This window comes from Rhinopithecus bieti, unplaced genomic scaffold (genome assembly GCF_001698545.2).
Source record: "Rhinopithecus bieti isolate Rb0 unplaced genomic scaffold, ASM169854v2 scaffold_14454, whole genome shotgun sequence".
Lineage (NCBI taxonomy): Eukaryota > Metazoa > Chordata > Mammalia > Primates > Cercopithecidae > Rhinopithecus > Rhinopithecus bieti.
This window is the reverse complement of record NW_016808228.1, coordinates 211,731-222,349: the sequence shown is the minus strand read 5'-3', so window position 1 is coordinate 222,349 and position 10,619 is coordinate 211,731. Positions and strand designations below refer to the sequence as shown.

The following is a 10,619-nucleotide window of genomic DNA, read 5'->3' as shown; positions in this document are numbered from 1 at the left end:
TCCTTTTTTATTTTTGACACGGAGTCTCACGATCTCGGCTCACTACAACCTCCACCTACCAAGTTCAAGCGATTCTCGTGCCTCAGCCTCCTGAGTAGCTGGGATTATGAGCATGTGCCACCACCCCTGGCTAATTTTTTGTATTTTTAGTAGAGATGGGGTTTTGCCATGTTGGCCAGGCTGGTCTTGAACTCCTGACGTCAAGTGATCCACCCGCCCTGGTGTCCCAAATGCTGGGATTACAGGTGTGAGCCACCATGTCTGGCCGTTTGCAGTCCTTCCTTCACCTAACTCTCCAGTTGCCACCGTTGCCAGTTATAGAATTTTAGGTTTGAAATGGTTTTCTGTTGGAATTCTGCAGACAATGTTCCGCTGTGTCTTAGACTCCATGGTTGCTCTTGAAAAGCTGGATGCCATGTTGATTTCTGATCGTTGGTATATGACCCGTTATTATCTATTTGAAAGTGTTTCAGATATTCTCTTCTCCCGTGATAGTCTGAAATCCAGTGCTTCCATGGGTCTCTGTGCATTCATCACCCTGGACACCTTTGTAATCTAGAGACTTGTATACTTCAGTGCTGGGTATTTTTCTTGTGTGCTTTTCTTTTTAAAATAATAATTTCTTTTCCTGTGTTCTCTCTTTTGGAACTCCTTTCGTTTGAGGTTAGACTTCCTGGGTTGATCCTCCAAACCTGTTTCCTTTTTGTGTCTTTCTCTTTTTTTCTCCCTTCTCTCTAGTTTACTTCCCTCAATTTCAGTCTACAACGCTTCTACTGGATGGTAAATTTCAACTCTCGTAGTTTTAATTTCCCAGAGCTTTTCTGTGTTTCTCTGTTCATTCTTCATGGCATCCTTGGAAGGATGCCAAGCTAAGGAGGCCAAGGGTGAATAAAAGGGGTCCAGGCTCCCAACTGTGCCCTTCTCCTCTCCCCTGGGAGCCACCACTGAGGTTCCTCATGGTTCCTCCGGTCTGGACTCTGCTGCTGCTGGTGGGGGCTGCCCATCTCAGGTAAGCTGGGCCCAGCGGGTAATGATAAACCAGAGTCAGTTGAGGGTGGCTATAGGAATACGGAAGGGCAGAGCTGGAGGGGGTGAGCAGGCTAACAGCAAAAGACCTGGAGAGAGGCCGGGCGTGGTGGCTCACACTTGTAATCCCAGCACTTTGGGAGGCTGAAGTGGGCAGATCACGAGGTCAGGAGATCCAGACCATCCTGGCCAACATGGTGAAACCCCGTCTCTACTAAAAATACAAAAAATTAGCCAGGTGTGGTGGTGCACACCTGTAGTCCCAGCTACTTTGGAGGCTGAGGCAGGAGAATCACTTGAACCTGGGAGGCAGAGTTTGCAGTGAGCCGAGATCATGCCATTGCACTCCAGCCTGGGTGACAGAGTGAGACTCCGTCTCAAAAAAAAAAAAAAAAAAGACCTGGAGAGGAAGGGGGAAACCCAGTGGGATAGAAATGGGTTGACCTTGACCACTGACCAGGAAGGGGGAGAGCTGCACAGTCCCAGAGCCTGGAATTAAGGGGCAGTTTCTGGGAGCAGGACAGGGCTACAATGTGAGAAGGGACAGAGGAGGTGCAGAACTGGAAGACACATGTAAGGCTAGGAGAGAAGGATCGAGGGGTCAGGCCCTCAGGAAATGGACAAGACCCAGGGTGGACCCAGCTGATGAGACAGACTTAAGTACGAGGCAGCAAAGAAATGATGGATGACAGGCCAGGCGTGGTAGCTCACCCCTGTAATCCCAGCACTTTGGGAGGCCGAGGCGGGTGGATCACCTGAGGTCAGGTGTTCGAGACCAGCCTGACTAACATGGTGAAACCTTGTCTCTACTAAAAACATAAAATTAGCCAGGCATGGTGGTGCATGCCTGTAATCCCAGCTACTTGGGAGGCTGAGGCAGGACGGTCACTTGAACCCGGGAGGCGGAGGTTGCAGTGAGCTGAAATTGCACCATTGCACTCCAGCCTGGGCAACAAGAGTGAAACTCCGTCTCAAAAGAAAAAAAGAAATGATGGATGTCTTGGTGTCCTGCAGTGTGTTTGGGAGAATTTGAACAAGTAGAACTTCAACAACAAAAAACTGAGGGCTGAGCACAGTGGCTCCTACCTGTAATCCCAGCACTTTGGGAGGCCAAGGCGGGAGGACTGCGTGAGGTCAGCAGGTCACTGCAAACTCTGCCTCCCAGGTCAGGAGGCCAGCCTGTGCAACACAGAAAGACGCCATCTCTATAAAAAAATAGAAATAAATTAGCTGGGTGTGGTGGCATGCTCCTGTAGTCCCAGCTACTGGGGAGGTTGAGGTGGGAGGATTGCTGGAGCCCAGGGGTTTGGGGCTGCAGTGAGTTGTGATTGCACCACTGCACTCCAGCCTGAGTGCCAGGGAAAAGAAAAGAAAAGAAAAGAAAAAAAGTCAAGTCACATACATTCACTGCATAAACACGGATCATCCTTACGTGACCACTCAGAAAGCTTACAGTCACTGAGTCTTATAATTCTTGATAATGACAAGAGTTGCATTTTTGCTTTCTCCAAATCACTCCCAAGGAGAGAGAAGCCTCTGGACAAGAAGCTGGTTGTTCGCAGCTCTAGGGACAACTGTGAGTTGGAAACCAAGAGTGCTAAGATTTCTCCTCCCTCCTCTGAACCCACATTCTGCCACCAGAACGCCAGTGCCTGAGTTCCTAGCAGAAGCAGCCACCTCCAGTCCCCTCCGGGCATCAGCCAGGACTACAAAACGTGTCCCACCAGACCAAGTCCAGCCCTCCAACCTCAGTTCATGACCCCGACCTTGGCATTCTGCCCACTCTCCCAGACCTGAATTTCTCCTAAAAGATTCGCTCTTTCAAATCTCTGCTCTGGGCCGGGCGCTGTGGCTCACACCTGTAATCCCAACACTTAGGGAGGCCGAGGTGGGAGGATGGCTTGAGGCCAGGAGTTTGAGAGTAGCCTGGGCAACACAGTTAAGACTCCATTTCTACAAAAAACAAACAATTTCTGCTCTGGACCCCAAGTCTTTGCGACAGCTTTCTTTTTATTTTCTTTTTTTTTTGAGACGGAGTCTCCCTCTGTTGCTCAGGCGGGAGTGCAGTGGCGTGATCTTGGCCTCACTGCAAAGTTCGCCTCCTGGGTTCAAGCGTTTCTCTTGCCTCAGCCTCCCCAGTAGCTGGGACTACAGGTGTGCGCCACCACACCCGGCTGATTTCATGGCAGCTTTCTCTAAGCCTAGCAATCTTGCTACTTCCATCTCCCAGTGTGGTTCTGGGCCCTGCCCCTGTCCTCTCTGAAATCTCACAGTGACCCGTTCTTCCTAGACGTCCTCACCCAGTGTGATTTTGAGGACGACGCCAAACCCCTCTGTGACTGGTCCCAAGTGTCCGCAGATGATGGAGACTGGGTTCGAGCCAGCGGGCCCTTTCCCACCAGCACCACCGGGCCTCCCGGGGGGTACCCCAATGGAGGTAAGGGGCTACGGTTTTCGGGGGACCATGAGCAGGGAAGTGGCTGGGAGGCGGGAATGGCTAGATGGAGGGAGAAGGGAGGCAACCAGATCAGAGTGCCGGGGCTCTGAGAAGGGGATGGGTGGGGGCAGCCCTCGGAGGTGACTGGGCCTCAGGGTCCTGGGCTCTGCCTCCCCCAGAGGGCAGCTATCTGCATATGGAATCGAACAACTTCCACCGTGGGGGCGTGGCCCGCCTGCGCAGCCCCAACCTATGGGAGCAAGGCCCCCTCTGCGTGAACTTCGCCTACCACATGTTTGGGCTGTCTTGGGGCGCCCAGCTCAGGCTGCTGCTGCTCTCGGGTGAAGAGGGCCACCGCCCCCATGTGCTCTGGAAACACCGGAACACCCAGAGACCCTCCTGGATCCCCACCACCGTCACTGTGCCCGCAGGGTTCACTCTGCCCACCCGGGTAAGGCCAGGGGCAAATTGTGGGACCTCGGGGGAAATCTGGGTGTTGGGGAGTCTGGGGGTGGAGGTGTGGCAAAAAGGGATTGTGGGGGCTAAGCCATCTAAAATCAGGAAGGAAACTAGGAACCAGGAGGCCTGGCTGAGGGGCTCATGGGGTTGGGTCCATTTATCTTCTTGCAGCTGATGTTTGAGGGAACACGGGGTAGCGCTGCCTACCTGGACATTGCCCTGGATGCCCTCTCTATTCGCCGGGGCTCCTGCAATCGTGGTGAGTCCCTGTCCCTTCTCCTCCCCCCGCCTGCCCTCGGACCCTTTTCTCTCCGCCCTTGCACAACTACCCAGGGTGACAGGAGCAGTTCATGGGCCAGGAGTCTAGTTGCTTCCTCTGCCTCTGCCCTCCATGCCAGAGGCAGAGATCACGCCACTGCACTCCAGACTGGGTGACAGAACGAGACTCTGCCTCAAAAAAAAAAAAAAAAAAAAAAAGATGAAGAATGAAAGGTGCCAGAGAAAGGAGATGAGGAGCTGGCTGTACTGGGTCTGCCAGGTAGAGCTTGTAGGGCTTTGACTCTGGTAGCAGCCACGCCTAAAGAGAGGTCTCCGCCCAGCACTGTGGCTCAGGCCTGTAATCCTAGCACCTTGGGAGGCCAAGGTGGGAGGATGGTGTGAGGCCAGGAGTTTGAGATCAGCCTGGGCAACATAGGGAGACCCTGATGTCTACAAAAGAATTTATTTATTTATTTATTTATTTATTTGAGACGGAATTTCACTCTTGTCACCCAGGCTGGAGTGCAGTGGCGCGATCTCAGCTCACTGCAACTTCTGCCTCTTGGGTTCAAATTATTCTCTTGCCTCAGTCTCCCAAGCAGCTGGGATTACAGGTGCCCACCACCATGCCTGGCTAATTTTTGTATGTTTAGTAGAGCTGGGGTTTCATTGTGTTGTCAAGGCTGTTCTAGAACTCTTGACCTCAGGTGATCTGCCCACCTCAGCCTCCCAAAATGCTGAGATTACAGGCATAAGCCACTGCGCCTGGCCAAAAACTTTTAAAAAATTAGCTGGGTTGGCCGGGTGCGGTGGCTCAAGCCTGCAATCTCAGCACTTTGGGAGGCTGAGACGGGCGGATCATGAGGTTAGGAGATCGAGACCATCCTGGCTAACACGGTGAAACCCGGTCTCTACTAAAAAATACAAAAAACTAGCCAGGTGAAGTGGCGGGTGCCTGTAGTCCCACCTACACGGCAGGCTGAGGCAGGAGAATGGCGTAAACCCAGGAGGCGGAGCTTGCAGTGAGCTGAGATCCGGCCACTGCACTCCAGCCTGGGCGACAGAGCGAGACTCCGTCTCAAAAAAAAAAAAATTAGCTGGGTGTGGTGGTGCCACCTGTAGTCTTAGCTACTCGAGAGGCTGAGGTGGGAGGATTGCTTGAGTCCAGGAGTTCGAGGCTGCAGTGAGCTATGATCACACCACTGTACTCCAGCCTGGGTGACAGAGACCCTGTCTCTAAAAAAGAAGAAATATTATCTCTTCCCTTCTTTCTTTCCTCTCAGTCTGTATGATGCAAACATGCAGCTTTGATATTCCAAATGACCTCTGTGACTGGACCTGGATCCCAACTGCCTCCGGGGCCAAGTGGACTCAGAAGAAAGGGTCGTCGGGAAAGCCAGGCGTGGGGCCTGATGGCGACTTCTCTAGCCCTGGTAGTGAGTAGCGGCCATGCTTCTGTCTTTCTGGGCACCACGCACCCTACCGTAATTGCCCTGGGACGGTCTGGTATGAACACCTACAGCTTCAAGCCTCTTATCAGCTCAAGTTTCACCCAGGAAGCTGATTTCAAGAACCCAGCCAGCCTCCCCCACCACCGCCCTACAAGCTCTTCCTGGCACACCCCATACAGCCAGCTCCTCATCTCCTTTCTCTGGCACCTTTCATTCTTTTTTTTCTTTTTTTTGTTTGAGGCAGTCTCGTTCTGTCACCTAGTCTGGAGTGCAGTGGCATGATCTCTGCTCACTGCAACCTCTGCCTCCTAGGTTTAAGCAATTCACCTGCCTCAACCTCCCGAGTAGCTGGGACTACAGGCATGCACCACCACACCCGGATAATTTTTGTATTTTTGGTAGAGACAGGGTTTTACCATGTTGGCCAGGCTGGTCTCGAACTCCTGACCTCAAGTGATCCACCTGCCTCAGCCTCCCAAATGCTGGGATTACAGGCATGAGTCATTGTTTCTGGCCCCTTTCATTCTTCATTCATTCAAGAAATACTGAGCACCTACAATATGCCAGCTGCTGTCCTAGGCACTTGAGATACACCAGTGTACAAAACAGACAAGGAAGAGTAGGGTGGGGTAGTGGGGGACAGTTACCGAAACAAAGTAAATATAGTTATAAAGTGAGCGGTGCCACTGGGAAAATAAAAAGTTGAACAAGTTTGGAGCCAAGTGCACTGGTTCACACCTGTAATCCCAGCGCTTTGGGAAGGTGAGACGGGAGGATCACCTCAAGTGATCCGCCCACTTCGGCCTCCCAAAGCGCTGGGATTACAGGCATGAGCCACTGTACTCAGCCGTGAGTTATCAATTATTTATTTATTTATTTCTGAGACAGTCTCGCTCTGTCTCCCAGGCTGGAGTGCAGTGACTTGATCTCAGCTCACTGCAACCTCTCCCGCCCAGGTTCAATTGGTTCTCCTACTTCAGCCTCCTGAGTAACTGGGACTACAGGTGTGCACCACCATGCCCAACTAATTTTTATATTTTTAGTAGAGATGGGGTTTCCCTACGTTGGCCAGGCTGGTCTCGAACTCCTGACCTCAGGTGATCCATCCACCTCGGCCTCCCAAAGTGCGGGGATTATAGGCGTTGAGCCACTGTGCCTGTGTGAGTTATCAATTTTAAATGGGCTGGTCACAGTAGGTCACATTCAGGACACATTTGAGCATGAACTTGAAAAAGGTGAGGGAGTAAGGCCTGAAAATTATCAGGGGTAGAGGAGGATATTCCAGGCTGAGGGGCCAGCTGTGCGAAGATCCTGAGGTAGCAGTAGGGCTGTCAAGGAAGGAGGGGATCAAGGTACAGCAAATAGCCATGTGGCCGGGATGAAGAGGGTGACCTGAGATCCACAGGAGAGGCAGATCACATAGAGCCTTAAAGGCTATCGTCAGGACTGTGGATTTTCTGTTCTGTATGAATGGGGAGCTTTTGCAGGATTTTGAGCAATTATTTGATCTGACTTATTTTTAAAGCATTTTTTTGTGTTGCGAATCCACTGAGAACAGTCAAGGTCGATGCAGAGAGGCTGTTTAGGAGTCTTTTGCAAAACTCCAGGCGATATTCTTTCTTTCTTTCTTTCTTTTTTGAGACGGAATCTTGCTCTGTCGCCAGGCTGGAGTACAGTGGTGCAATCTCGACTCACTGCAACCTCTGCCTTCTGGGTTCAAGTGATTCTCCTGCCTCAGCCTCCCGAGTAGCTGGGATTACAGGCGTGTGTCACCATGCCTGGCTAATTTTTGTATTTTTAGTAGAGATGGGGTTTCATCATGTTGGTCAGGGCGGTCTCAATCTTCTGACCTTGTGATCCACCCACCTTGGCCTCCCAAAGTGCTGGGATTACAGGCATGGGTCACTGTGCCTGGCTGATAGTCTTTCTTTCTGTGCACCCAAGTCTGTCCCTAGCTTCTTTCCAACACCTCCCTATGCTCGCAGCTGAGCTTCTTTCTCTTTCTACTGTTGACTTCTTCCTTTTCTCTCTCACACAACATTCACTTTCTCTCTCAATCTTCTCCACACAACCCACATTTCAACCCCTCACTCAAGAGGCCAAGCATAGAGAGTTCTGCTCTCTAATTTCCTTTCTGAGTTTATACTTCTTAATTTTGAATTTAAAAAAATGTTTTTAAAAACTAAGCCAGGTGCAGTAGCTCAGGGCCTGTAATCCCAGAACTTTGGGAGGCCGAGGTGGGCAGATCACTTGAGGCCAGGAGTTCAAGACCAGCCTGGGACATATAGTGAGATCTTGTCTCAACAAAAAATACAAAAATTAGCCCAGCGTGGTGGCACACATCTGTAGTCCCAGATACTCTGGAGGCTGATGTCGGAGGATCGCCTGAGCCTGGGAAGTGGAGGTTGCAGTGAGCTGTGATCGCACCACTGCACTCCAGTCTGGGCGACAGAGTGAGATTGTGTCTCAAAATAAATAAATAAATAAAAATAGGGATGGGGGTCTTGCTACATTGCCCAGGCTGGTCTCAAACTCTGGGCCTCAAGCCATCCTCCTGCCTCGGTCTCTGAAAGTGCTTGAAGTACAGGTGTGAGCTGTCACACCCAGCCTATATCTCTTTGTTCTTCTTTTTCCCTTAATATTTCTCCTTCTTCAATCTGTTTCCTCCCTTCCACCTTACCATTTCCACATTTTCTTTTATTTTCTTTATTTGTAAAGATGGGGTCTTGCTATATTGCCCAGGCTGGTCTCGGACTCCTGGCCTCAAGTGATCCTCTTGCCTCTGCCATATTTTCTTTTCTGTTCTTCCCCATCTTTTCCTCTCTCCACTCCATTAGTGTCCACTCTGACTCCTGCCCTCCTGTCTCTGATCTTTCCTGCTGCCTAAACTTTGTCTTCTACAAGGGCCCTGGCCAGGCGTGGTGGCTCATGCCTGTAATCCCAGCACTTTGGGAGGCGGAGGCAGGCAGATCACCTGAGGTCAGGAGTTCGAGACCAGCCTGGCCAACATAGCAAAACCCTGTCTCTACTACAAATACAAAAAATTAGCTAGGTGTGGTGGTGTGCGCCTGTAATCCCAGCTACTCCGGAGGCTGAAGCAGGAGAATTGCTTGAACCTGGGAGGCGGAGATAGCACCACTGCACTCCAGCCTGGACAACAGAGTGAGACTCTGTCTCAATAAAAATAAATAAGTAAGTAAAAGCAGGAGAATTGCTTGAACCTGGGAGGCGGAGATAGCACCACTGCACTCCAGCCTGGACAACAGAGTGAGACCCTGTCTCAATAAAAATAAATAAGTAAGTAAGTAAATAAATAAATAAATAAGGCCTTAAGAAGCCCTGGCCCCACCTTCGCTGGAAGCCTGCCAGCCCTCTCTGCCACCCCTCAGCATTTTTAAATTATGTACTGTGGACTGTGCCCAGGAGCTTCAGTAAATGCTGGCTGGCCTTTTGGCTATTTATTTTTCCTTTTTCTCCCTTTCCATTTCCGTCTTGCTCGCTTCCTTATATTTTCTTCGCCTTTCACTTTTTTTTCTCCCATTTCTCCTCTTCCGTTTCTCATAGGTCTCCCTATTTTCTTTTCTTTCTTTCTTTCTTTTTTTTTTGGGGGGACAGAGTCTCGTTCTGTCGCCCAGGCTGGAGTGCAGTGGCACGATCTCAGCTCACTGCAACCTCCGCCTCCCGGGTTCAAGTGACTCTCCTGCCTCAGCCTCCTGAGTAGCTGGGATTACGGGTGCCCGCCACCACGCCCGGCTGATTTTTGTATTTTTAACAGAGACGGGGTTTCGCCATGTTGGCCAGGCTGGTCTTGAACGCCTGACCTGAGGTGATCCGCCCGCCTCGGCCTCCCAAAGTGCTAGGATTACAGGCGTGAGCCACTGCGCCAGCCCGTCTCCTTGATTTCTCTTTCACCATTTTCCCACTTCCTTTTCTTTCCCTTCCCTCTACCTTCCCGGTTGTTTCCTTTCTTCTCCTTCCTCCTGCCCATTCCCGCCATTCCAGCCTCTTCGCGGCCGCTCAGGATCCCACCTTCCGCAGGAGTGAGCGCGCACCAGGCAGGACCGAGCGCGCGCCATGCATGACTCCCTGGGACTCGGGCGCGAGCATGCACGCGAGCGCGCTCTCCACGAGTTGGCAGCCGCTTACATTTTCTCTTCGCTACCAGTTGCGTCATCTAGCGAGGTCCACGCTGATTGGCTGTCTGAGCTGGGGGCCGAGGTGGTGTTGGGTGAGAGGGGGTTTGCCACTTTGCTAGTCTGTGTCAGAGCCGCGGTGACTCTCAACAGTTTGTGTGAATAGGTTATGTCCAGCGGGTAAAGAAAAGGAAGAGGCAACCAGGTGTAGTGGCTCAAGCCTGTAATCCCAACACTTTGGGAGGCCAAGGCGGGAGGATTGCTTGAGGCCAGGAGTTCAAGACCGGCCTGGGCAACATAGTGAGACCCCCCCATCTCTTAAAAAAAAAAAAATTAGCTGGGCATAGTGGTGTGCACCTGGAGTCCCAGCTACTCGGGAGGCTGTGGCAAGAGGATTGCTTGAGCCCAGGAGTTTGAGACCTATGCCACTGCACTTTAGCCTGGGCAATAGAGCCATACCCTGTCTCAGAAAAGAAAAAAGAAAAAAAAGGAACAGGCTATGACTCTGGTGGACCTTAAGAGTTAGCACCCGGGCCAGACGTGGTGGCTCATAACTGTAATCCCTTGGAAAGCCAAGGTAGGTGGATCATTTGAGCCTAGGAGTTCAAGACCAGCCTGGGCAATGTGGTGAAACTCCATCTTTTCAAAAAAAAAGAAAAAGAAAAGAAAAATTAGCAGAGCTTGGTGGAGCACACCTGTAGTCCCAGCTACTTAAGGAGCCTAAGGCTGGAGGATCACCTGAGCCCGGGGAGGTTGAGTCTGCAGTGAACCATGAGAGCCATGATTGCGCCACTGCACTCCAGCCTGGGTGACAGAGTGAGACTGTCTCAAAAACAACAACAACAACAACAACAA

The 10,619-nt window shown here is 51.3% G+C and overlaps 1 protein-coding gene across 1 annotated transcript in view; it reads left to right on the top strand.

Moving 5' to 3' along the window:
• Positions 1-226: 226 nt before the first annotated feature.
• The window catches only part of ZAN (zonadhesin), a 60,913-nt gene continuing 50,520 nt past the window's right edge, over positions 227-10,619 (top strand). Inside the window, exons 1-7 of the mRNA XM_017885956.1 lie at positions 227-1,009; positions 2,550-2,602; positions 3,317-3,463; positions 3,643-3,914; positions 4,094-4,181; positions 5,464-5,616; positions 9,797-9,859. Coding sequence (XP_017741445.1) covers positions 957-1,009; positions 2,550-2,602; positions 3,317-3,463; positions 3,643-3,914; positions 4,094-4,181; positions 5,464-5,616; positions 9,797-9,859 — 829 coding nt within the window. The 5' untranslated portion in view covers positions 227-956. The remainder of the gene's footprint in view (positions 1,010-2,549; positions 2,603-3,316; positions 3,464-3,642; positions 3,915-4,093; positions 4,182-5,463; positions 5,617-9,796; positions 9,860-10,619) is intronic.